A 23,211-nucleotide genomic window follows, 5' to 3' on the forward strand; every position below is an offset into this window, starting at 1 on the left:
TAAAAAATTAAAGTTATGACAAATATATGATATTAATTATATTTCCTCGCAAAAATCATAGTAAGGAATTAGAAGTTAAAATTTTATAATATTTTTACAGTGAAAATAACTAATCTTTCTTCACTATACAAAGTTGATATATATACAAATACATGTTTACACGTATAGCAGGAAAAATAAATTTTACATGAATAGGGAAACCACAATAAGTATTTACAATAATGTTGTAAAATATTTAACGTGAAACACTAATGCAGTAATTCTATAATCTTTACTGTCACACTTTTAAGATAAAATTTGGTTATTAATTCATAAACAAGATGCACTTTTAAGAAAAAAGATTATTTAATGTGAGATTTCTTAAGGAGTGTTTATCCTTGAAATGGATAGAATTAATAGAGAGAAAGTGGTGTTAAAATAGAACTTTCTGAATGAAATATTTTGTATACTCAATTCTCTTATTTTCTTTGTTATTAATGAAGAAATTATTTCTATGAGAGGTTTAAAGTAGACATAACCCAATTTTGGAATATATCACTATAAATATTGTTGTTTGATATATCATAACAATAATAAATTATGCAAATTTAAAACGTTAAGTAATTAAAATTATTTATGTTTCTAATTTCTAGTTTTAGGGGAGAAGCAGTAATGATATCTCCACAGTATAGTTGCATAATACATTTGAACTGAAAAATTTCAGTTTATGTTTTTGTAAAACAAACTATTCGTATGGAAAATATGTATTAGTTAAATCATGAGAAAAATGGCTTCTAGAGTCTGTGATTTTGATCTTCCAATGACCATCAGGATAACTTCCATTCCTAGCCATTTCTCTGTACATTCTCACATTGGCCTCCATTTGAGGACTCAACTCACAATGACTCCTAAGTTCAGCCGGCATCTCGTCGTAAATTCGCCACCATATCCCATGCGCGGAGTCACTACCGAAACGTTGATTTTCGAGTACATCCCAGTTACAATCATAATCTTTATAGCACATCCATGGCTTCAATCCTAAGTAATGCAAAGCATAAGCATCGGCAGGGATGTCTCGATTCCCGTCTAAGATCGCGATGAAATCCTTGAGAAAATTCAGCTTAGTTGGCAACCTATGCCACCACATGAACATTTCATTGAGAAATCCTTGATCCCCTCCATTGTAAGATACTACTCTATACCTTTGCTTCATTAACGTCTCGAACGTGCAAGTTGATGGCTCGATCAACATGAATCCGGAGTTGAAAACATGCCTGCTGTTCCCTGAAGCAGATAGTTGAGGATACGCGAAGAACCCGTCGGTGTTGCGTAGGATGATGAAGTCAGAATCAATGAAGATTAGCTTGTCATATTCCACAAGTTGCCAAATCCTGAGTTTGCTGTAGTTCCATTCATTATATGTTCCTTTCTGCGCATAAGGGCTGTGTATTCTTTGAATGTGCTTGATTTTCCATCCTGCTGATTTTAGGTTTTCTAAAGATTTCTTGGAAATGAAATCATCAACTAGGAGGATTAGGTCTCTTGTAGTGTTGGATTTGATTATACTTTGGGCTAAAGTTATTGCACCACACACATAATCTTCCGATGAATGAATCACACTTACATATGCTTCTTTGGGCTTGTGGGATGCTGTCGGCACATCTGAAACGTAGTACGAGGAGATTATCAGTCGCGAAAAGCTTAAACAACATTGAACTTGTGAATGTTCATACTTATAGATCTCGACGTGACTAGCGAGTGCATGGAAAGATAAGAAATCATGCCCAAAAGAAAGAATATTTTACCTGGTTTGAGGTATGGAGGGGCAAGCTGACATGAACCAACGGGCATGAGCACCTTTTGTTGTAACCTTCTCAAATCAGGCTTATAAATCCAATAATTCTCTTCATGCCACAATAGATCATCACATCTAAATATCTCCAACAAAGGACCACAAGATCCAATAAACACTACAAAAACTTGCCCATTTTTCTTCCTAACACTTCTAACCAGCAAGTTGGCCACAACTAAATTCACTTGCAACCTTAAAACATCCTCGAATGTTTTGCTATGTTTCCCTCCTCCACAAGGAACGTTAGCCACAACCAAATCCAAGTCTCTGTATTCTTCGAAACTCGGCATCGGAATCTCCGGACAATCTAGCGAGTCCCATGGCAAACTTTCATCAATCCATTGAGGAAATAAGTCGCTCCATTTTATATTCTCGGAAATTTTCTCGAAATGCACATCGACCATGTCCGCTTCTTGATCTCCATATGTTGTTTTTTCGCCTATTGACGTATTCGTAGTATGAACTAACCCGATTTTCATTCTTTTGTTATCCATTTTTCTTGACACGATCTGGTACCATCTTGGCTTTCTACTACTTGTAGGAAAGGTCAAATTCAGGGATTTATTTTTTGGTTGGTCTAAACAATTTTGGTGAACTCTTTCATGGTATAGAATGATCAGAAAGATTAGGGATAGTGACAATGTGAAGCTATAGAGAGAAAAATTAAAGAACTTTATTCGTGTCATTTTTTGTAGTGTATATGATACAAGGCGTTGAACTTGTGGGTCAATCTTGTGGGAAAAGGTTTGAAGTATATATTTATGCATGGGATTAATTTGTTCGTGTGTACTATGTTTGTGTCCAAAGCCATGTGAAGTGTATGTCAAATATTTTATCCAATTCCCAAAAATTGTTTGTCGTTTTAATGAGTTGGTGATGCAAATGGAAATCAGAATTGTCTTCCAATGTCAACAAATATTCACAATTAATGAAGGATAAAATCAATTAATATAGAGGAATTTTAACTAAGACAATGTATCTTTTCGGGATCTTCTCAATTATAAGTTAGTTACTAGGATACTAACAAATATATTATATTCATGCACATAATGTCGAATTAGAATTTCATAAAGCGTATGAGCATGTTAATACCATATTCAAACAGATTTGTTCATTCTATCATATCCTAAGGTCACATTTACATTTTCATATAATACAATGCTTGGACTCGAGAGTCGAGTGAATATACATACATGTTTAGATTAAGGGTCACCGCCCTATTCAAACAATAATTCCTGGTTTCAAACTCGAATAATTTGTCTTTGTTAACCCATTAAGGTCGCGTTTGGTTCGGATGATTAACCGGGATAGATTATTTTATCCTACCTAGTCAGCTGTTTGGTACACGTGATTATTTAACCAAGTCAATCCCTCATATAAATGATTAGGTTATATTAGGTAGGTTAAAATAATACCTCCTCACCCACTAGGATTATTTATCCAACTCTTAATACCTCCTATTTTTTCAATTTTACCCTTCTCTTATATTCAAACTCACCACCACTTCCCGCCGACGTCGCCGCCACGATCGCCACCGGCCGACCGCCGCCGCCGACTATTTTCGGCGCCGGTCGAAGCCTCCCGCCTGCCGTTTCCGGCCGCCGCCTCCCGCCCGCCGTTTCCGACCGTCGTCCGCCGCCGCCACTGTTGCCGTCGCTGTCGCGAAGGGGAAGGGCAATTTTGTCTTTTCATCAAAAAATTCAAACCAATCGCAGCCTAATTGTTTTGAAAACAAAAGGAAAGTTTGACAAAATTGGACACAAATTAATGAATATTCTTTCATTTATGCATGACTTATTCCCCCTCTTGAAATGTTGAAGATTGTGTTTCTTGAAACAGGCTAGAGTAGATGAATGAAAACTATTATGGTAATAGCTATTTTCTTGCAATAGAACAGCTCATGTCTACACTACAGGGTAGAGGCAATTAAAAATTTTCCTTTCTCAGGAGAAAAAATAGTTGGCTCAATACCCACTGGAAAAAGATAAAAATATGAAACTCGCAGAAAAGCTCGAGAAAAAGTTGATAAAACCAAACTGGAAGTGTGCATGATTTAGTTTGATAATAATTTTGATATGACAAGAACAAATAAGCACGAATTAGACTGGAGTGGTTCAAAAAGTACCACACCCCCTACTCTAAACTAAAAAATAAAAACCAACCTACCTACCAAAAACATAGTCAATCGATCCTAACTAGATGAATTCCTTCTTGCAGCATAAACACGATAGGCAGCCAACCCGACTACAGCCACAGCAGCTCCGACTGTAAGATTGATGAACTCAGTAACAGTATGATGAATAAAATGTGCAAGTGCAATTCAGAATTTTAAACGCCGTGGCAACTTACTTAGGAAACAACAATCATAAAGGCCATATCACAATCCAGAAAACAAGTAAATTGTCCATTCGAAACTCCCTTAATGCATCCCACGACTTATGACACGTCCCAGCCCCCTCTCAAACTAGGATCAAACAACTGATGAAAATTTCTAAACCCATCAGTCGGGCGACACAGAATGGTTGTCAGTCGTTAAAACTATGTTCACATTCTCTGTCATTCTCCTTCAATTGGATTATTCAGTTAAAAATCATTTTCAAAAGATGAAATTGTGAACATAAAGCGCAACATTGCAACACATGAAAACATTTTGTAAGAAAGTTTAGGATTGTCTGAAATGTAACAGAATTAAGGTTCCAATAAATTGTGAAAAGCACAAAAGAAACATAGGTGGCATCCGATTGGGCTCCCGATCTGACTCAACTCCAAATTTAACAAACAAACTCAAAATGATTTTGAAATACTGTATGGAAATAAATATTGGAAGTTGATATGATCTGCAAAGAGAGAGAGAATGTAATGATTACATGGAAAAAGTAAAATAGTATAATAACTAGTATAACTGCAACAAATAAGAGATAGTTGTTCAAGTTTTATATTTTTTATAGTTGTATTGAAATATAATGAACCTGTAGAAAAAATATTTGAGAAAAGAAACATGGAGGGAGATGTTTGAAATTTGTAGCCAACAATGGTTGGCTCAGGAGTTCAACCAAAAAAGAGCCATAATTCTCTAGACAAAGATACCTGAGACAAACACAAGGGACCGGTTAATCATCTTGTGATACTGCTTACGGCTTTTCCCTGCTACCGTCTCCGGAATGCTCAAATGAGGGTGTTCTGCTGCCCTCGCAATCCTCTGAAATATGTTACTCAAATCTCCCAACTTTGTGCTCAGGGGTATAGGTGGCTCTACTCCCATATCTTGGCTTACCTTTGAAGAGAAAAAGAAAGAAAAGAAAAATTATAGGCTTCAGAAGGAAGAAATCATATTCAGAGCAAAATAACAATTTAAATGTGCACTAGTCCAGATGCGCAGCTCTTCTTCCCACATCACAAAAAATAATCAAGAAAATAGCTCCCATATGGTGGACACTAATGGAGGCCAGCAAGTCAGATTACACGTATTCAACCGTCCATACTAGCACTTGGGCTGTTAATCCGTCCATATGACTAAATCCATGACTTATAAAGAAACTCAATTTTTACAACTTGAGTCATACTACAGGAATCCATGATAACATTTGCTAGACCCAATAGCTCAGGAAAAAACAATTTCTTGATTTGTTACCAACAAACACTAATAGAGAAAAGGAGAGAACTTTGGGTAAACACTGGACATATTTTACAAAATACTAGTTATAGATTCCATGGTTTACTACACAAATGAAGCCATTCAAATTTCATATATTATGCAGAGTACAAGCTCTACAAATAGACAAACACCCAATAGAAACAAAGAGGGTTGAATTTGAACTCAATTTATGCTCATTCTACACAATATTACCCTTGTAGAATCTTGAATCTCTGTCAAATAAGGGTCAAGGTCATCCTTAGCAGCCACAATTAGGCAAGGCACCTCATACCCAGTAGCTTCCCCTTGACCAGCGACCTCCACAAGCATCTCAGTGGCTTTCTCCCAGGAAGGTTCACAAGAACTACAGAGGAAAAAGATTACGTATTAACATTGAACTATTGAAGAAAATAACTGATTGAAAAAGGGCAAAAAGGAGCAGCAATGTTAAGATAAAAGAAAAAACAGTAAACTTGTGTGCTAATAAATAAGCGAATCTGGTTGATCGTCAATATTAGGGTACAAAGCAAATCAAGAAACTGGAGGGTTTTCCAACTTGTTCAAATAAAGCACAAGAGTAAATCAAGTATGGAGTTCTAATCAATTCAACTTTACATGTTCAACTTGAGGGGCATTGTACATATAAAAAAATATATTTTGAATTACGTCATATCATTCACATTATATAATTGTGATTTAATTATAGTAGGAAAATTTCATGCTACCCCTTGGGTAATAGCCCAGAGTGCATCCAAAGGTGGACATGTATCCTCATACGTGGGGTCCACTGAAAAAAGTGTGGATGTTCTTAGGACAATGTCTTAAGGATAACATCTCATCAACCGGTTATAGTATTTATATTGATATAGTTGTAATTTAGTCGTAGTATTCACTATTCATATCAATAGTCGTAGTATTCATATCAATATATTTTAACATATGTATAAAGGTGATGGTTACAACATAAACCAAGAGAGATTGATAGAGTTTAAACCTGCATGGATTTATTGTATAATGAATATAGATCTCCTGTGGTTGAATCACGTAAAACCTATAATGCTTTCTTCACTATAGTATTATTATTAAAAATTCAACATGGCATCATAAAAGAAATCCCCATCTCGGGTTTTTGTCGTGTGTCGTCAGAAAAATCTATCCACGTAGGAAAAATAAGGACAATACAGCACTACGAACAAAAAAACTGTCCAGGACCAATTACTGCATAGCATATAAGAACCATGGTTCTGACTGCCTGATTGTCACGGTTACAAGTTGAACAACCCATAATTTTACTGTCTACAGGTTCGATTAATCCTTTTGAATGCAAAAGTAAGAAGACCATGTTGCTATTCGGTGAAAGATCTCAACCTGCCTGCACATTGTCTCTCTAGCTATGAACACAACATTGCGCAATTATTTTGTACACATTTTTGTTCAAGTTGAATGCTTAAAACATGATTCTATGTTCGACTAGAGAGGGAGCGTTGGAAATAAAAAAGAATCATGAAATAAATTTATAGTTTATTTATTGTAAATATTTCCTACCATGTTTATTTTAATCAATTTTCAACTATGCGTAGAAGGCATGATTTTTAATCCAAATCAAGAGAGGTTAATAAAGTTCTGGTCCTCTAATGGCACGGGTGTAGGTTTCACGGCAAAGCCACGTAAAACCTTTGTTGTATCGTGTTCTTGATTCATTATACTTGTGTTTTCCCAAATTCAAAATTTATATTTTACTATCTATTCCACTGAGTAAAATCTTTTGTTGGTTCCGACAACCAAAGATTTATATTTTGCTGCTTGTTCTTTTGTTTTCCATTTTTCCATGTTGAAGTCTATGAGCTAGTGCTTTGATTCCTCTTTTTAACAGTACCGAGAAAGTGACAAATGGAACTTAACATGCCAGTAGAAAGAAAGCCAAGCACAAACTTAATATGATTTAGTCCAGCACAAGCTCAAATTACGCTTAAATTTTCAACAACATTTAATTCAAACTCAAGTTAGAACTCTGTAATACAACTAATAATCAACCGACTTGGCTAGTCTAGTAACCCTAATCAATAAAAAATGTATGAAGTTAAGGAAGAAATTCTGGGATGAGCTAACTGATAAAATTACAACCTACAAAAGACCACCCAAAGAAGTAAAATGATGTATTTTTAAATCATCAATATCTTCAGGGTGCACCATCATTACTTTTTCGCCCCTATCAGATGTCCAAAATCACATTCATTTCAGACTACTAACATGCAATTGTCAGCAAGAATATACAAGAAGCCAGGAAATGGAAGACAATTTTTTAACATTTAAACTTATAGTCTTGCTCGCCTGTGTATTTTGACCTTAAATTTTTGGGATGTTTAACATAACTTTTCTGAAACCGAGTTCAAACTACAAAAAGCTGAGTAACGAACAATGTACAAAACCATTGACGACAAGGGTTTGGGTCATAGCCCATAGGTAAAAACTATAATTCATGCTATTGTATAAGAGATACTGCTCCAGTAGATTTAGTGTACATTGCTAACAGCGAAAGTACTCTAACAGAAAACATGAGTGGCCATGGGAAACAAAATGGAATACGATTTCTGATGTTAAAAAGAAAAAAAGGTGTCCAAATTTTCATGACACAAAGGCAGTTTTCTGCGACATTTCATCAAGATATTTCTGGTACCAGTGAAAGAAGAAACCCGCTACCTGTCATGTACAAATACTGCAACATCACAAGCTGCCAGGGAATCCTTTGCAGCTAGTAAAATTTTCACTCCTTCCTCTGAAATCTCTCGTAATACAAGGATTTTTTTAAGTCCCTGCCAACATAAAAATCGTACCTTCTTCAAAAATCCAAGTATCTCCAGCACGCAAAATTAGACTAAGACATCCCACACTTATCAATCAAAAAGGAGCTTAGAATGCAATCTCAGGACATATTTGGGCTTCAGGAGACAAAAACAAAACCTTCTTAAGGAGGCCCCAGTCAACGGACCATAAAATAAATTCTTAAAAATGTCAAATATTTCCACCAAGAGGTACAAGGCTCAGATGAAAACAACACTCAAAATAAATTTGGGATCAATTTCTTCTGTTATATTCGGATTAAAGAGAAAAATTTATGACGTAGCACCCAAGAAATCAGTATGACACTAGCATCATCAACTCACAAGCACTTTTCTCCAATGCAATGATCTGATTTCAATAAGCAGCTATTTATATTCTTACTTTTCAGTTAGAGTAAAATTCACATTTTTTGTCATGCAACTATTGTTTATCCACCTGCCAAGGTTTTCAAATCTCATCTGTGAAAATCTATATAAAATTTTGATTGTACAATATAATATGTTTCAAAGCTTGTGCAGGTCAAGACTATCAAGCTACCTAGTTTTATATTTCAATGAATCGTTTCTAAGAAATGACAAGATGGGACATACCGATGGTAGATCAACCACATTAACAGCATATCTGTCACTGGTGGTGGAAACATACTCTTCAGTGAAAGGCCTGAAAAGAAAACAACATCATAGAGACTAGCGGAATAATCGCATCTTGTCGACTCAAAAAAGCAACAAAATGAATCCTCATATAAAAGTTGTATATCCGGTGAATACAAAACTTACTTTCCAATAAAAGAACTCAACAAAGCAGATTTCCCTGCTTCCTTTGGCCCAAAAACATAACACAGATGAACATTTCTTTCTGCTTGCTGCTTCTTACGATCTAATCGTCTTCTCCGAGTTACTCGCATGGCAGATGAAGGATCACCACCATATCCAATATATATAAGTGTCTCAATGCAATGAATTGGGTCCAGAAGCATCATAAGTGCCCACTGCAAACTTGTACGTCATTGTCAGAGAAATTTATATGCACAAATGAATAGAGCATCTTTGTTTTGCAGATATAGAACAGACTGGTCAACTTAACAGCAAGCTTTAGCACTATTTTTAATAGTGAAAGTACATAATAGAAATTATTAAACAGACATACTAAGTAATTTAACAAATAAACATCAATAGCCATTATCACATTGGATACACTAGGTTAATTTAGCGAATAATAACAGAAAGTGGATATCAAGCAAGCATGAAGAAGTAGCTCAAGCATGTGTTGATCATAATGCACTTCGATGTCACACCATAATGGCTGAAATATAACAGACCACAATTGGAGCAACTTATAAGGGTGAAAGTTGAATATTGTAGACAGAAATCAGAACCTGAGCCTGGAGTTGACAACACATACTTAAGACCAGGGGCAGATGAAACATAGTTTGTAAAAGCTAGGGAAAAGATAATTCAAACCTCTAATTCTTTTTCTTAACAGAAGCTGTCTTAAATTTTCTAGAGTTTGGAGGTGGCTGGGATAGGATGTATTCGGTGAAATGCATGAACACAAATGAGATCACGGATTTTCCTCTTTCAACTAGGCTTATGAAATAAAGAATGCTTATGAAGGCCAGGCAGCTAAAGAATAGCGAAATTGAAATGAAAAACATAGGCAATCAAGAACTTCAAGTGCAATGATTGAACTTCACACACCATTGCCAAAAATCCATCCACCGATAACCATCCCAAAGCAGTCTTCTCTGCAGCATCCTCATATGGAGCTTTGTTCCAAGGACTAATTTCCAAAGAAGAAAAGGAAACGTTAGGGCAAGCGAAAAAGAAAGGTTGTGTAACCCAACAAAATAGATGCATACAAACTTTCCAGTGGTCAAAATTCAAGATTGATCTAGCAAAAAAAATTTGTGTAACCCAACAAAACAGATGCATAAAAACTTTCCATTGGTCAAAATTCAAGATTGGTCAAGGGATAAGTGCGGAAAGATAGATGCATACAAACTTTCCAGTGGTCAAAATTCAAGATTGATTTAGCAAAAAAAAATTGTGTAACCCAACAAAACAGATGCATAAAAACTTTCCATTGGTCAAAATTCAAGATTGGTCAAGGGATAAGTGCGGAAAGATAGATGCATACAAACTTTCAAGTGGTCAAAATTCAAGATTGATTTAGCAAAAAAAAATTGTGTAACCCAACAAAACAGATGCATAAAAACTTTCCATTGGTCAAAGGTTATGTGCGGAAAGTGACCTACTTGAGCTATTTTTCACAAACTACTGAACTGCCAGAAGTCATTACAAGCCTACCGTTGCACCTAATCCACTGAACAATGCATTTTTTAAGGAAAAAAATTAAGGTTGATGTAGGAAAATCCTCAGAAAATAAAGGAAAAATGCTTGGAAAGTAAACCCAAACTGCTTCGCAGAACATGACTCGATGACTTATCCATTAAAAGAAACAAAAAGTCATTAACACTCAAACCTGCAGTTATACGTGAGAATTTCTAACAGGGAAACAAAGAAATAGTTGTTTGTAGTTGTCCTTGGAGTGTCTAAATACATTAAAAAAACAATATCAAACGGAGATGTAAAATGGGCTTGTGGGTAGTCTTTAGCAGATGCATCTCAAAAATCCAAACCAATCTATGAGTCTGAACCCACTTGTTGATAATTAAATCGACCTTGAGTAAAACGGCATAAATGTAAATGTATCAAAAATTTCCCTTCTCATTTTAGCAGTTCATCACAGATACAGATTCATTTAAGTATGATCTCCAAAACATCTGTAGTAAAAAGGGACCTATTTGTGGAAGTAACAAAAATGTGAAGATGCCAAACAAAAATCCATTACTTTTCAGGCGCAGTAGAAAACAAATCTTCAAGCTCGGCAGATCGAAGAGCTCCATCCTTTAGAACATAGAAACAAAAAATCATCTTAACGTACAGCATGAAATAAGAATTTAATAACACGCAATTGAATCACGTTGATGATTGTAAACAAATAGTGCAGATTGGAGCACCTTAAAAATAAAGAATACCTAAGCATACCATGGAAATGACGCCTAAATTACATCCGGTTGAGAAATAACAGTAACACGACACTGTCACAACTTTCTAAGACCAGTAAAACAAAGCTCGATGTTGGAGCCAGAAATGCTCCTCAGCATATCAAAAAGGGTGTCTTTATGTGTGTTATAAAATCATGGCTAAAAAAATATCCCTTAGTCGCACCATCTGATAATCCCACTTCCACCAATTCACATGATAAACTTGTTGCCACCACCTGTGAACTCCGTTATTTGTTATTTTTCTCCAAAATATGGTGTGGCTCAAAATCATCATCCCTATCCTGGTGGCTCATCCTACACTCCCTGTACGGTGGATTCCAAATTCAAAAGAAACTAAAAAGACAAATAATTCTAACTAATCCCAAAAAACCTTTTTGTTAGCTCCTACAGCGATGCCAACCACGCTCTAGTTTACTTCTCCTATTACGACCAAACCATCTCAGCTAAATATATCTCCTTCTCCAGCTGCTTGCTGTGAGCAACTAGATGGCATGTTTGAATCTTCTACGGCTGCAGATGATCATCATCCATCTTATTTGAATCTTCCATGGCTGCAGACGATCATCATCCATCTTATTTAAATCTTGTACGAAGAGTATCTCTACCGAAAATCAAAATTTATATTCGAACCCATTTTATGTGACATAAAAAATAATGAACCAAATGTCAATTTTATGTGGATTTGTACCACTCCAAAGACATCGCAATATCAACTGAAACATAATCATCTAACGCTTCAGAGTTAAAATTCTGGAATGAAAATTTGATCAAAAGGTTGATGTGGCAGAACTTCATCTGTTGAGTTTGAAAAAATTATTTAGTTTTGATTTTAAGTGGAATTGATAAGTGCAAGATTTACACTTAATTTATATTAGAATCCATTTTGAATTATGCTGGTTTCGAACAGAATTATGCGTTTTTGGTTGTTTTTGTTGTCATTACAGAAATGGAGAAAATAGCGGACACGAAGTCAAGTAGAGTCAAGGAAACATAGCGCCATGAAGCACTCGGACAGAACCTCGCGCGCACAAGTAAGCAGCCGCGCGCGCACAGATGAAGCAAATGACCAGAAGCCCGCGCGCGCCCGCGCGAGATCACGCGCAACCGCGCGCGCGCAAGTACGAGCCAACAAGCAGACGCCTACGCGCCATCGCGCCAGCTCTCGCGCTACCCGCGCGCACACATGCACGGCCAGACACAGCAACTCGCGCAGCCACCGCACCATTTCATGCGCCACCGCGCGCGCGCCGCGTCCAGATTATTATAAATTGCGCGAATTAGGTCATACTCGGGGTTACACGCCGTTTTGGACGAAAATACAGGGAGAAGACTCGGAGCGAAGGCGAGACGAAGGCAAGACACGCGAAGATCGATTACAAAGACGAAGAGCGACGAATCTGGGGACAGAGACGACACTTCGGATTTGTTATCTGTCTTTTGCGTTTCTATTTTCTCATATGTCAATGTCTAAAACTTTTAACATGCGTCGTTTTTATTTCGATTTCGTGATGAACTAATTTCTCATTCTAGAGAATGATGTAGCTTAGTGGACACTATGATTTGACGTGGTTATTTTATAAGATTGAATTACATTTCATGTTTACTTGTGTTTCTCTGTGTTTATTGCACTGCAATTTACTGGCCATAAATTGTTTGTTGTTTGATTAATTCTACAACTCGGGAGAGGGACTAGGATTATAGATCATTAGAACACATCGTTAAATGTTTATAGCGTTCGGAAGGCGTATAACTTTAGCGAGGCTTAGTAAGAACATTGTTTGCATTTATCTATGAAACTTAGATTCTAATAAGGAATAATTGAATCGAAGTTGATAGATACAGTATTCGTCACTTGGGAAAGGGGGAATAAAATAATCTAAGTGTTCTTGGCCATTAAATAATTGGAATTCAGGAATATAAATTCAACTGTGAATATTTATCGTGGAAACTTTGTGAAATCATTTCTCTAGATATTTTCTCTCATTATTATTTCTCAATTCGGTGATTTAATTAATTCATTGTTTTCAATTAATTCGTTCAAACAACCCAACCTTTTATTTTATTCTTCTAAATAAAGTCGAGACTATTTTAATTACGAGCACTGATATACATTTTTTATACACACTACTCATGGGATCGATATATTGTACTCTAACCAGTACTAAAACTTGACAGCCGTACACTTGCGGTAGTGAAAACACGCAACAAGTTTTTGGCGCCGTTGCCGGGGAGTGTCAAATTTGAATTTATATCAGTATCGTTACCAATTAGTCTAGATTTTAATTTAGAGCTTTTATTTTTTATTTTATTTTAAATTGATTGAGTTTTTCATTTTTTCTGCTTGACAGTGCATGCTAAGACTGCAAAACCCAGACTCGCTTATTTTTTATCCGGAGATCGAACGAACTGCAAGAAGATTAAGAAAAGCGAGAAAGGAAGAAATCAAAGCGATGGCTGATAACAGAGAAAACGACAGACAGATGTCGCCTGAGGCTATACCAATCAGAGATCACTTTCGACCAGTGATCAACACGCACTATTCTGGCATTGCTCGAGGAACCATCAACGCCAACAATTTCGAGCTTAAGCCCGCATTGATAAACATGGTTCAACAGAACCAGTTTGGGGGAGCCACTACTGCAGATCCTCATCTACATCTCAGAACATTCTTGGAGATTACGGTCACGGTAAAAATAAATGGTGTTTCTGATGATATTATTCGACTGCGCTTGTTTCCTTTTTCTCTTAGGGACCAAGCTAGAGGATGGCTCCAAACATTGCCACTGGGGAGCATCACGACATGGCAGGAGCTGGCGACGAAGTTCCTTTCTAAATATTTTCCTCCTGCGAAGTCTGCACAATTAAAGATTGAGATCAGCACTTTTAGACAGACTGACTTCGAGCAATTGTATGAAGCTTGGGAAAGGTATAAGGAGTTGTTGAGGAGGTGCCCGAATCATGGTTTCGAAGACTGGGTGCAGATTGAGTTGTTTTATAATGGATTGAATGGTCAAACACGGACAACAGTGGATGCAGCGGCAGGTGGCACGATCTTTGCCAAATCTCCTGCTCATGCCTACGACTTGCTTGAGCAGATGACTATTAATAGCTACCAATGGCCGTCTGAGAGGTCAGGAATAAAGAGGACGGATGGAGTTTATGCCGTGGATCCTATTACATCACTCACTGCGCAAGTATCAGCATTAACTACACAGTTAGCAACCATGAATAAAGTGAGTACATCAAACACTGAGGGACAATCGTTTGTTGTTGAAGAATTGCAAGTTCCTGAAGAGGTGCAGTACGTCACCAACAAGAACTTTGGAGGCTATGGAGGATATAGAGGTAACCCTTCCCCTAATACTTATCATCCTGATTTGAGAAACCATGAAAATTTTTCTTACGCAAATAATAAGGATGTATTGAATCCTCCACCGGGGTTCAATACATCAAATGGGGAAGGGAAGCCATCATTTGAGGACTTGGTTGGGACATTCGTTTCTGAATCTGGTAAGAGGATGTCTAGGACTGAGTCTAGGCTTGACAACCTTGAGACACACATGGCGAGTATTGGTGCTACCTTGAAAATCCTTGAATCGCAAGTGGGGCAGATAACGAAGCAACTCACGTCTCAACAGTCAGGCGCTGTACAAAAGAATGCAAACCCAAATCTGAGAGAGGTGAATGCTATTTTTATGCAGCATGAGGAGATTGGAGTGGTAAGCAAAGAAGAGAAAGTTGATCAGCCGACTCCAAGCAAAAGGAACCGAGGTAAGAAAGGTAAGAGTTATGATTTTGATCAACGCATTGATATTTCTTTACTTCCCTACCCCCAAAGATTTTTACAATTGAAGGCTGAGTTTCAAAAGAAAAAAGGTCTTGAAGATCTCAAGAACCTACACTCTAACATTCAGTCTGCAGAGCAGGAAGAGGTGGCATTTACTGGAGGAGATGATAAGGGCAGGAAAGGAAATCTTCCTCAGAAGCTACAAGATCCTGGGGAATTTGTTGTATCATGTGAAATTGGAAGTCAATCAGTGAAAAAAGCTATCTGTGATTCAGGAGCGAGTGTGAACATAATGCCAAGTTTCCTTTACGAGAAACTTGGATTGAGTAGGATAAAGCCCACAGGACTAAGCTTGCAGATGGCGGATAAATCGGTTAGGACACCGCTGGGTATTGTGGAAGATGTTGAACTTAAGATTGATAAAATAAGGCTTCTAGCAGATTTTGTGGTGCTTGACATGGGGAACAGTCAGAATGTTCGTGCTGTTTTAGGACGACCATTTTTGGCTACTGCTGGAGCCGTCATTGGTTTGAGACAAGGAAAACTGACCATGGCGGTTGATGGTCAAAACATAGAACTCAAGGCTTCCAAGATATCATACGATCCACCATGAACAAGATTGGTATAGTCGGGCTGATGACGTTAAACCAAGCGCTTTGTGGGAGGCAACCCACAATTTTTTTTTTTAGCATTCATTTTGTTTTTATTATTTTATTTTACGTCCTTAGTTGCTAATTTTACCCACCACCAGATCTATCACCGCCGCAGCCCATGGACATGGATGACACAGATGCTGCGGACAACAACTCGAGCGCCCGAGTTTTGACACTCGTGCGCGAGGTATGTGTTGTCGTGTTCTTTATTTCTATACATTGAGGACAATGCATACTTTAAGTTTGGGGGAGGGTAAAATTGCGTTGCTTTTTAGAATTTTTCTGCAAATTTTTTGTTTTATCGCTCAGTAGTTAGTTTGATTTTTTTTATTGCATGCTAGATTTGTTAGGTAGAGTCATGGATAAGAAAAATGTGTGGCCGGTGATGAAAATTGAATTGTGGTCCTGAAGTTTATATGTGTTCATGATAACTTAGGAGTCACAAATATTTTGCACTGTCGTGTTTATTGATACTATTGTTGCTCAAAGACAAGTTGTATGCCTATGATGCTAAATAGACGACGGATATCTGATTCTTGGTAATTCTTGCATGACATTGATTGACACTTTCACAAACATAGAAATGATCTAGGCAGTTTTTCACAATATCTTTGGGCCTTTGTTCTTTGTTTACCGTCAATTGTAGCCCTTTGAGCCTCGAAGTTTTTGAGATGCTTAAGAGTTCTTTTGTGCATGCCTTGTATATCAATTTTTGTTGAACAAATGCATATGATTAGTTGGTATGAGATGATTAATGGATTGACGGTAATCTAGAACTTGTTTGAGCACTTTTCGAGGCGAAATACGGATAATATGTGACATAGGAATGATTTAGGCGATCTTTGAAACCGTTGAGCCTTCGAGCCTACCAAATGAACATGAAATATCTCTAGTGTCCCATTTTGAGCCTACTGAAAAATCAAGTGGTGTGTGTCAATGACATACAATTAGCCCCCACCTGTATCTATTCTATATCCCACAGCAACTACCAAATGAAGCTTATACACTTATTTTCCTACCTGCTTTTGAGAGAAATAAATTCATTGGTGTTGTAATGATTCAAATGCTCCTTGAAAAGGAAAGGAAAAAGTTAAAGTGTGCGAAAAGGAGTTGGCAAAGAAAAGAGGAAGAAAAAAACAATGAAAAGAATCACACAAAAGTGGTGAAAAAGAAAAAATTGAAAAATGGAGGATATGATTGAGAAGAAAACAATAAAGAGATAGTGAATGAAATGCTAGCGAAATTGACGAAGATTCGATTATTTCTCTCAAATTTTGAATTTCATACCTTTTATTGTAGCCATGAGCCGTGGCCTAACGTTACAAGCCTACAAGACCTATTAACCTTGTCACATTTATCCAATATACTAGTGGAGAAAAGTTGTTCAAGTCAAGCCTATGGATACCTGAAAAACATAGTCATCAAGTATAAACTTTAATCACTTGCTTGCAAGCATCTCGTTGTGTGATTTCATCTTTGGTATAATTCCGTTGAATATTCATCGAGCCAATTAATCACCAATAAAGTCCTATGTGATCTATGAATGTGAATTTGTATTTTGATGAAATGTGAGTTTTACTAAACTGAGGATTTCTTGATTCTGTAAGGCGAATGGGCATTATGACTCTATTTGAGCACTCGATGGGGTAAACGAACATTGACATATCACACACACACGTGACTCTTGGGAAATCATGAATTACATTAAAATAGATAAGTCTGAGGCCAATATCACTTTTTGCGAATCCATGACTGTTAAGAGTTTCATTACTTGTTAATTGACTTCCTGTTTTTATTCTATTTTGCTCGGGACTAGCAAAAGTTCAAGTTTGGGGGGTTTGATAAGTGCAAGATTTACACTTAATTTATATTAGAATCCATTTTGAATTATGCTGGTTTCGAACAGAATTATGCGTTTTTGGTTGTTTTTGTTGTCATTACAGGAATGGAGAAAATAGCGGACACGAAGTCAAGTAGAGTCAAGGAAACATAGCGCCATGAAGCACTCGGACAGAACCTCGCGCGCACAAGGAAGCAGCCGCGCGCGCACAGATGAAGCAAATGACCAGAAGCCCGCGCGCGCCCGCGCGAGATCACGCGCAACCGCGCGCGCGCAAGTACGAGCCAACAAGCAGACGCCTACGCGCCATTGCGCCAGCTCTCGCGCTACCCGCGCGCACACATGCACGGCCAGACACAGCAACTCGCGCGCCACCGCACCATTTCATGCGCCACCGCGCGCGCGCCGCGTCCAGATTATTATAAATTGCGCGAATTAGGTCATACTCGGGGTTACACGCCGTTTTGGACGAAAATACAGGGAGAAGACTCGGAGCGAAGGCGAGACGAAGGCAAGACACGCGAAGATCGATTACAAAGACGAAGAGCGACGAATCTGGGGACAGAGACGACACTTCGGATTTGTTATCTGTCTTTTGCGTTTCTATTTTCTCATATGTCAATGTCTAAAACTTTTAACATGCGTCGTTTTTATTTCGATTTCGTGATGAACTAATTTCTCATTCTAGAGAATGATGTAGCTTAGTGGACACTATGATTTGACGTGGTTATTTTATAAGATTGAATTACATTTCATGTTTACTTGTGTTTTTCTGTGTTTATTGCACTGCAATTTACTGGCCATAAATTGTTTGTTGTTTGATTAATTCTACAACTCGGGAGAGGGACTAGGATTATAGATCATTAGAACACATCGTTAAATGTTTATAGCGTTCGGAAGGCGTATAACTTTAGCGAGGCTTAGTAAGAACATTGTTTGCATTTATCTATGAAACTTATATTCTAATTAGGAATAATTGAATCGAAGTTGATAGATACAGTATTCGTCACTTGGGAAAGGGGGAATAAAATAATCTAAGTGTTCTTGGCCATTAAATAATTGGAATTCAGGAATATAAATTCAACTGTGAATATTTATCGTGGAAACTTTGTGAAATCATTTCTCTAGATATTTTCTCTCATTATTATTTCTCAATTCGGTGATTTAATTAATTCATTGTTTTCAATTAATTCGTTCAAACAACCCAACCTTTTATTTTATTCTTCTAAATAAAGTCGAGACTATTTTAATTACGAGCACTGATATACATTTTTTATACACACTCCTCATGGGATCGATATATGTACTCTAACCAGTACTAAAACTTGACACCGTACACTTGCGGTAGTGAAAACACGCAACAGGAATCGACACAGATAAGCTAATTGATGACGGTTAATAGCTTTTTCCAATGATAAATCATCAATCCAGTCCCATTTTTCCACATAAAAATAATAAATGACATTTTGATATTTCAGTTCCAGACCTTTAAAAAGCACACTCAAATTGTCTATGAAATATTAACAAGGAACTGTTCCAAAGGAGACCAAACTGATCACATAAAGGACAATATCAATCAATTAAAATAACTCAGTAATAAAAAATATATAAAATCAATAGTAATCAGAATATTATAGTTATATATAACTTAATTCAGCGGGAAGAGACTTCACTCACACAATCAACACCATATGTGAAGAAAAATCAGAAGATTACAGTTATATATAACCTAATCCAGTACGAAGAGACTTCACTTACACAATCAACATCGTATGTGAAGAAAATTTTTTTGAGAAACTCCACAGCTTCATTAGTCAGCTCCACACTCTACAAAGATGGGAATCAAGCATTAGAAAATAAAACAAAAACAATACACTGGACAGTAAAAATTATCTTAGAGGAACTGAACAGGAGAGGCAATTCACAAAACCATGAACTCACAAGAAAAAGGAAATCAGAACCAGTCATCAGAACACATCAGAAAGTTAAACTTCAATTAGTGTTGGACTTGTGAAGGTTTATGAATCGATAAAAGTCAAAGATCAATTGATAGAAACTTTAATAATATGATGATTTGTTTGCTGATTCCTAAGCAAACTTAGCTACATCGTTTATCATTCCTCGGGTGTGACAAACAATAGGAGAAGAAAATGTGTGGTCATAAGAATGCAACATAGAGTTTCAGTGCAGCCGATCGAAAGTCAATGCAACTAAAATTGCTGGAATTGGGAAAGCAAAACAACCTTAAGATTGTTTCCTCTTTGAAATCATGCATAAACAAGCATAAAGCAGAGATTGTATCCAAAAATGAAGTATATCCCAATATAATTTGATTGATGTAAAAGTAGAGATACTAAAAACTGGGAAACTGATTAATAGGAAAAGAGGCTATTTTGGACTATAAAAAAGTAAAAATTCCTCTCTTTAAATAAATAACCTTCCATCGCAAACCCACCAAAGAGACTTCGGTTACTTATTACTATAAAAAAGACATACTTCATTACAAATGAAGCCTCGCAATAAATTTTCAAAATTCAAAAATCCCATCAACTCAGGAAGGACCTTTCAAGAATAATAAAAACTTTATATTTCATCTCAAAAGTTGGCCTTTGGAATTTCAACAGGAAATGCCATCGTAACCACATATTAGATACTTCTGGGTTATAGTGTTCTGGGCCAGACAGTTCTCCAATCATAGGTTCAAGTTTTGCTTACGAATGCCATACCCATACACAAAAGGAAAAACAATGAACCATCTCACCAGGAATGACGACGTTCTATTGACACTGGATTCAACCAATCAATTTTTTAAAAAAAAAATTTGATAAATCACTTTCAATTTCCAAATGCGAAGCTTTTAAACAAAGGCATCACCAGGTTCTTTCATATTTTCACATGTGACCCACTGAAATTCATGCTAATATCTTACAATTAATACCTGGTCAGGATATCTCTTTATTGGAGGTGGCAACTGATCATCCCGGAGCTTAATTTCGTTGTTATATCCAAATTTTCTGAGGACGGTCCAGGTTGTCTCTAATCTTCCCTTCTCAATAAAAAGTGCATGGAGAAACAGGAAGCCAGTCAATGTAAGACCATGTTCATCGACACCTTCCTGCAATTTATCTCGTACAACTCTCTTAACACCAACTATTTCAGATGGCTGCAGTGGAGCATTGAAACACTTCACCTGCACATTTACTACTTACATCATTTAACTTTCCATAAGAAAAATATGAAACTTATACACGAAGCCATAAAGCTAGTTATCCTTAATCAGAGACAACAGTGAGACATATATAGAATTTCATAGTATCCAAATAAATTGACCTGAAAATCATTTAACTCTGAATCACTGAGGGCGCCATCCCTGTCATTGTCACAAAGAATAAAAATCCTTTTCAAAGCCCTCACACATCTCGGCTTCAAAACTTGTTGTTCCTGATCAAACAGAGGGGCAGTCGGGTGCAGTACTGCTTTTTGTGCATAGTAGAACACCTCAGGAATCTGCAAGAAGAAAAAAACCACCATGAGAGAGAGAGAGAGAGAGAGAGAGAGCCATAAACCTATCACTAAACTCCAAACAACTAGCAGGCATGATAGTCAATTATTTGGTTGAAAAATACAAGAGCATATCAAAATAAATAAATAAAATATATTAAAAAGTCGAAAAAGGAGACATCGGCATTATATCTTAACCTGAATATGGTTTACTGCTGAACATTCAATACAAGTTTCAATCTCCCGGAACTGTTGCATAATTGGTGACATAACCTGCTCCAGACTAACAGGATGTTGATCACCTCTCTTATCTAGCATGCAACCCACAACAATAACCGGCACTTTAACCTGTAAAACATCTATTTTTACGGGCTATTTAAACTGAGGAAAGACGCTACATGAAATGTTAAAAACTCGTCGACTCCTGCTTAATTAATAAATTATATGAGCATGAGAAGTAACCTCTAATCGTCGAAGTTCAGGAAGCCAAAATGAACTCAATCGATCCAGTGTTTCTGGTCTATCACAGGCGTAAGTGAGAACAACAGTATCAGCTTGTGTTAGTTGTTCAACAAGCTTGCCTCTATGCTCAGGACTGCATTCTCAATGGTATGATAAAGAAATTCACTTTTTTTATCAGATGGGAAGAAGAGAAACAAACAAACAACAATAACAGAAGGGCTAAAGATACATTAAACACAAATTTGCGCAAACTTAAGGCACAGGATAACCGAAAAAAAGAACACGGTTCAAATATGACTACAAAAAGAGGCGTAACTTTACATTTTAAAGATAAATAAACTCCAAAAAATGATGACTCGCACAACCACCTCAAAAGCAAACCTTATGCGTATAAAAAAAATAAGTCAAAAGAACATATGAATCATATATCCAATAATAAATGCACTTTTCTTAAAAATCAAGTAACATGTTTAAAGACCTTGATGAAGTGTCAAAAATGGTGACTGGGACACGGTCCGGGTACAAGTCCTCTGGCAGCCTGGTTGGTGGTAGCACTGGAGGGATACTCGTAGGAAAGTTCTCAGCCGCAGCTGTGACTATCAAACTCGATTTTCCTGTCTTGGCATCTCCAGCAACAACTATTCTCACCCCTGCAGCATTACCTGCCGCACCAGAAGCTGAAGAACCTCCCGCCATTCACCAACTCTACCCGATCAAATGATAAAAAATCAAAGAAAAAAGGACTGTGATTGATTGGACAGCTCCCGCCAATCCTGGGAACAGAAATAAGAGCAATAGAAATATATAGATATAGATATATATATATAATAAACCAGAAATGAGATCCATGCCCACCACTGCTAGTGCTGAACAAGCATAAAGAGCAGAAGTTTGTTACCTTGCAGGAGGGGCAAGAAGAGGCAGAAAAATAATATCTTGAGAGAGAATCAGAATTCCAAATTGCTTGTTCGATCAATTTTAGGGTTTAAGCAGCGGAGATGATTTAAAAAAATATTAGGAAAAAAAAAATATGGAAGCACGGATCCGACGGTGGGGATGGGATAGTCGAGCCAAATGTAAATGAGATTGAAGAGACAGGCTAGCGGCTCAGACTGCTGAGACTCGTGCTTAACTCCATCCCCAAAAGATTTTACGAATTTTGAAGGACTGGGTTTTTTTAAAAAAATAATTAAAAAATTATAGCTTTCCTTCATTTATTCTAGACTAGATATCATTTTGGAAATATTATATGAATTTTTTTCGAAATATTTTGGATAATTTTACGCACAGATAAAGTTTTTATTATTTGACATGAATTTATTTTTAATGATAAATATTGATATGTTATGGATTAAGTTTTATATCAAGGCCAGTTTGGACACACAAGTTGAAACATGAAAAAATAATTAAATAAGTCTGATTTTCAAAGTGTTTTTCTTTTTTAAAAAAAAAAAGAATAAGTTTTGACCTTTAGATAAATGATGAAAAAAATATTTTTGTTTTTATTCTTAAATAGAAACAAAAGAAGAAGCTCAAAGACTAAAAATTATTGTTTCCAAAAAACACTTTTTGCTGATGAATCGTAACTCAAATGA

General features: G+C 36.7%; 2 protein-coding genes across 2 annotated transcripts; both read right to left on the bottom strand.

Annotated features, from left to right (window-relative positions):
- Window positions 1-724: 724 nt before the first annotated feature.
- On the bottom strand, window positions 725-2,330 carry LOC142519592 (putative UDP-glucuronate:xylan alpha-glucuronosyltransferase 5). The gene is made up of 2 exons (XM_075622633.1): window positions 1,785-2,330; window positions 725-1,629 (listed from the first exon to the last, which is right to left on the bottom strand). The coding sequence occupies exons 1-2, from the start codon at window positions 2,323-2,325 to the stop codon at window positions 725-727; spliced, it is 1,446 nt and encodes a 481-aa protein (XP_075478748.1). The 5' UTR covers window positions 2,326-2,330.
- Window positions 2,331-4,020: 1,690 nt separating this feature from the next.
- Window positions 4,021-22,712, bottom strand: LOC142517618 (mitochondrial Rho GTPase 1-like). Its single transcript, XM_075619935.1, has 15 exons — window positions 22,515-22,712; window positions 22,095-22,389; window positions 21,617-21,749; window positions 21,353-21,502; window positions 20,984-21,160; window positions 20,592-20,843; window positions 19,412-19,480; window positions 11,157-11,212; window positions 10,004-10,085; window positions 9,083-9,294; window positions 8,897-8,966; window positions 8,166-8,278; window positions 5,679-5,829; window positions 4,919-5,105; window positions 4,021-4,096 (listed from the first exon to the last, which is right to left on the bottom strand). Exons 2-15 carry the CDS (start codon window positions 22,310-22,312, stop codon window positions 4,023-4,025), a joined length of 1,944 nt encoding a protein of 647 aa, XP_075476050.1. The 5' UTR covers window positions 22,313-22,389; window positions 22,515-22,712; the 3' UTR covers window positions 4,021-4,022.
- Between the last annotated feature and the right edge of the window lie 499 nt (window positions 22,713-23,211).

This window comes from Primulina tabacum, chromosome 11 (assembly GCF_025594145.1).
Source record: "Primulina tabacum isolate GXHZ01 chromosome 11, ASM2559414v2, whole genome shotgun sequence".
Classification (NCBI taxonomy): Eukaryota; Viridiplantae; Streptophyta; class Magnoliopsida; order Lamiales; family Gesneriaceae; genus Primulina; species Primulina tabacum.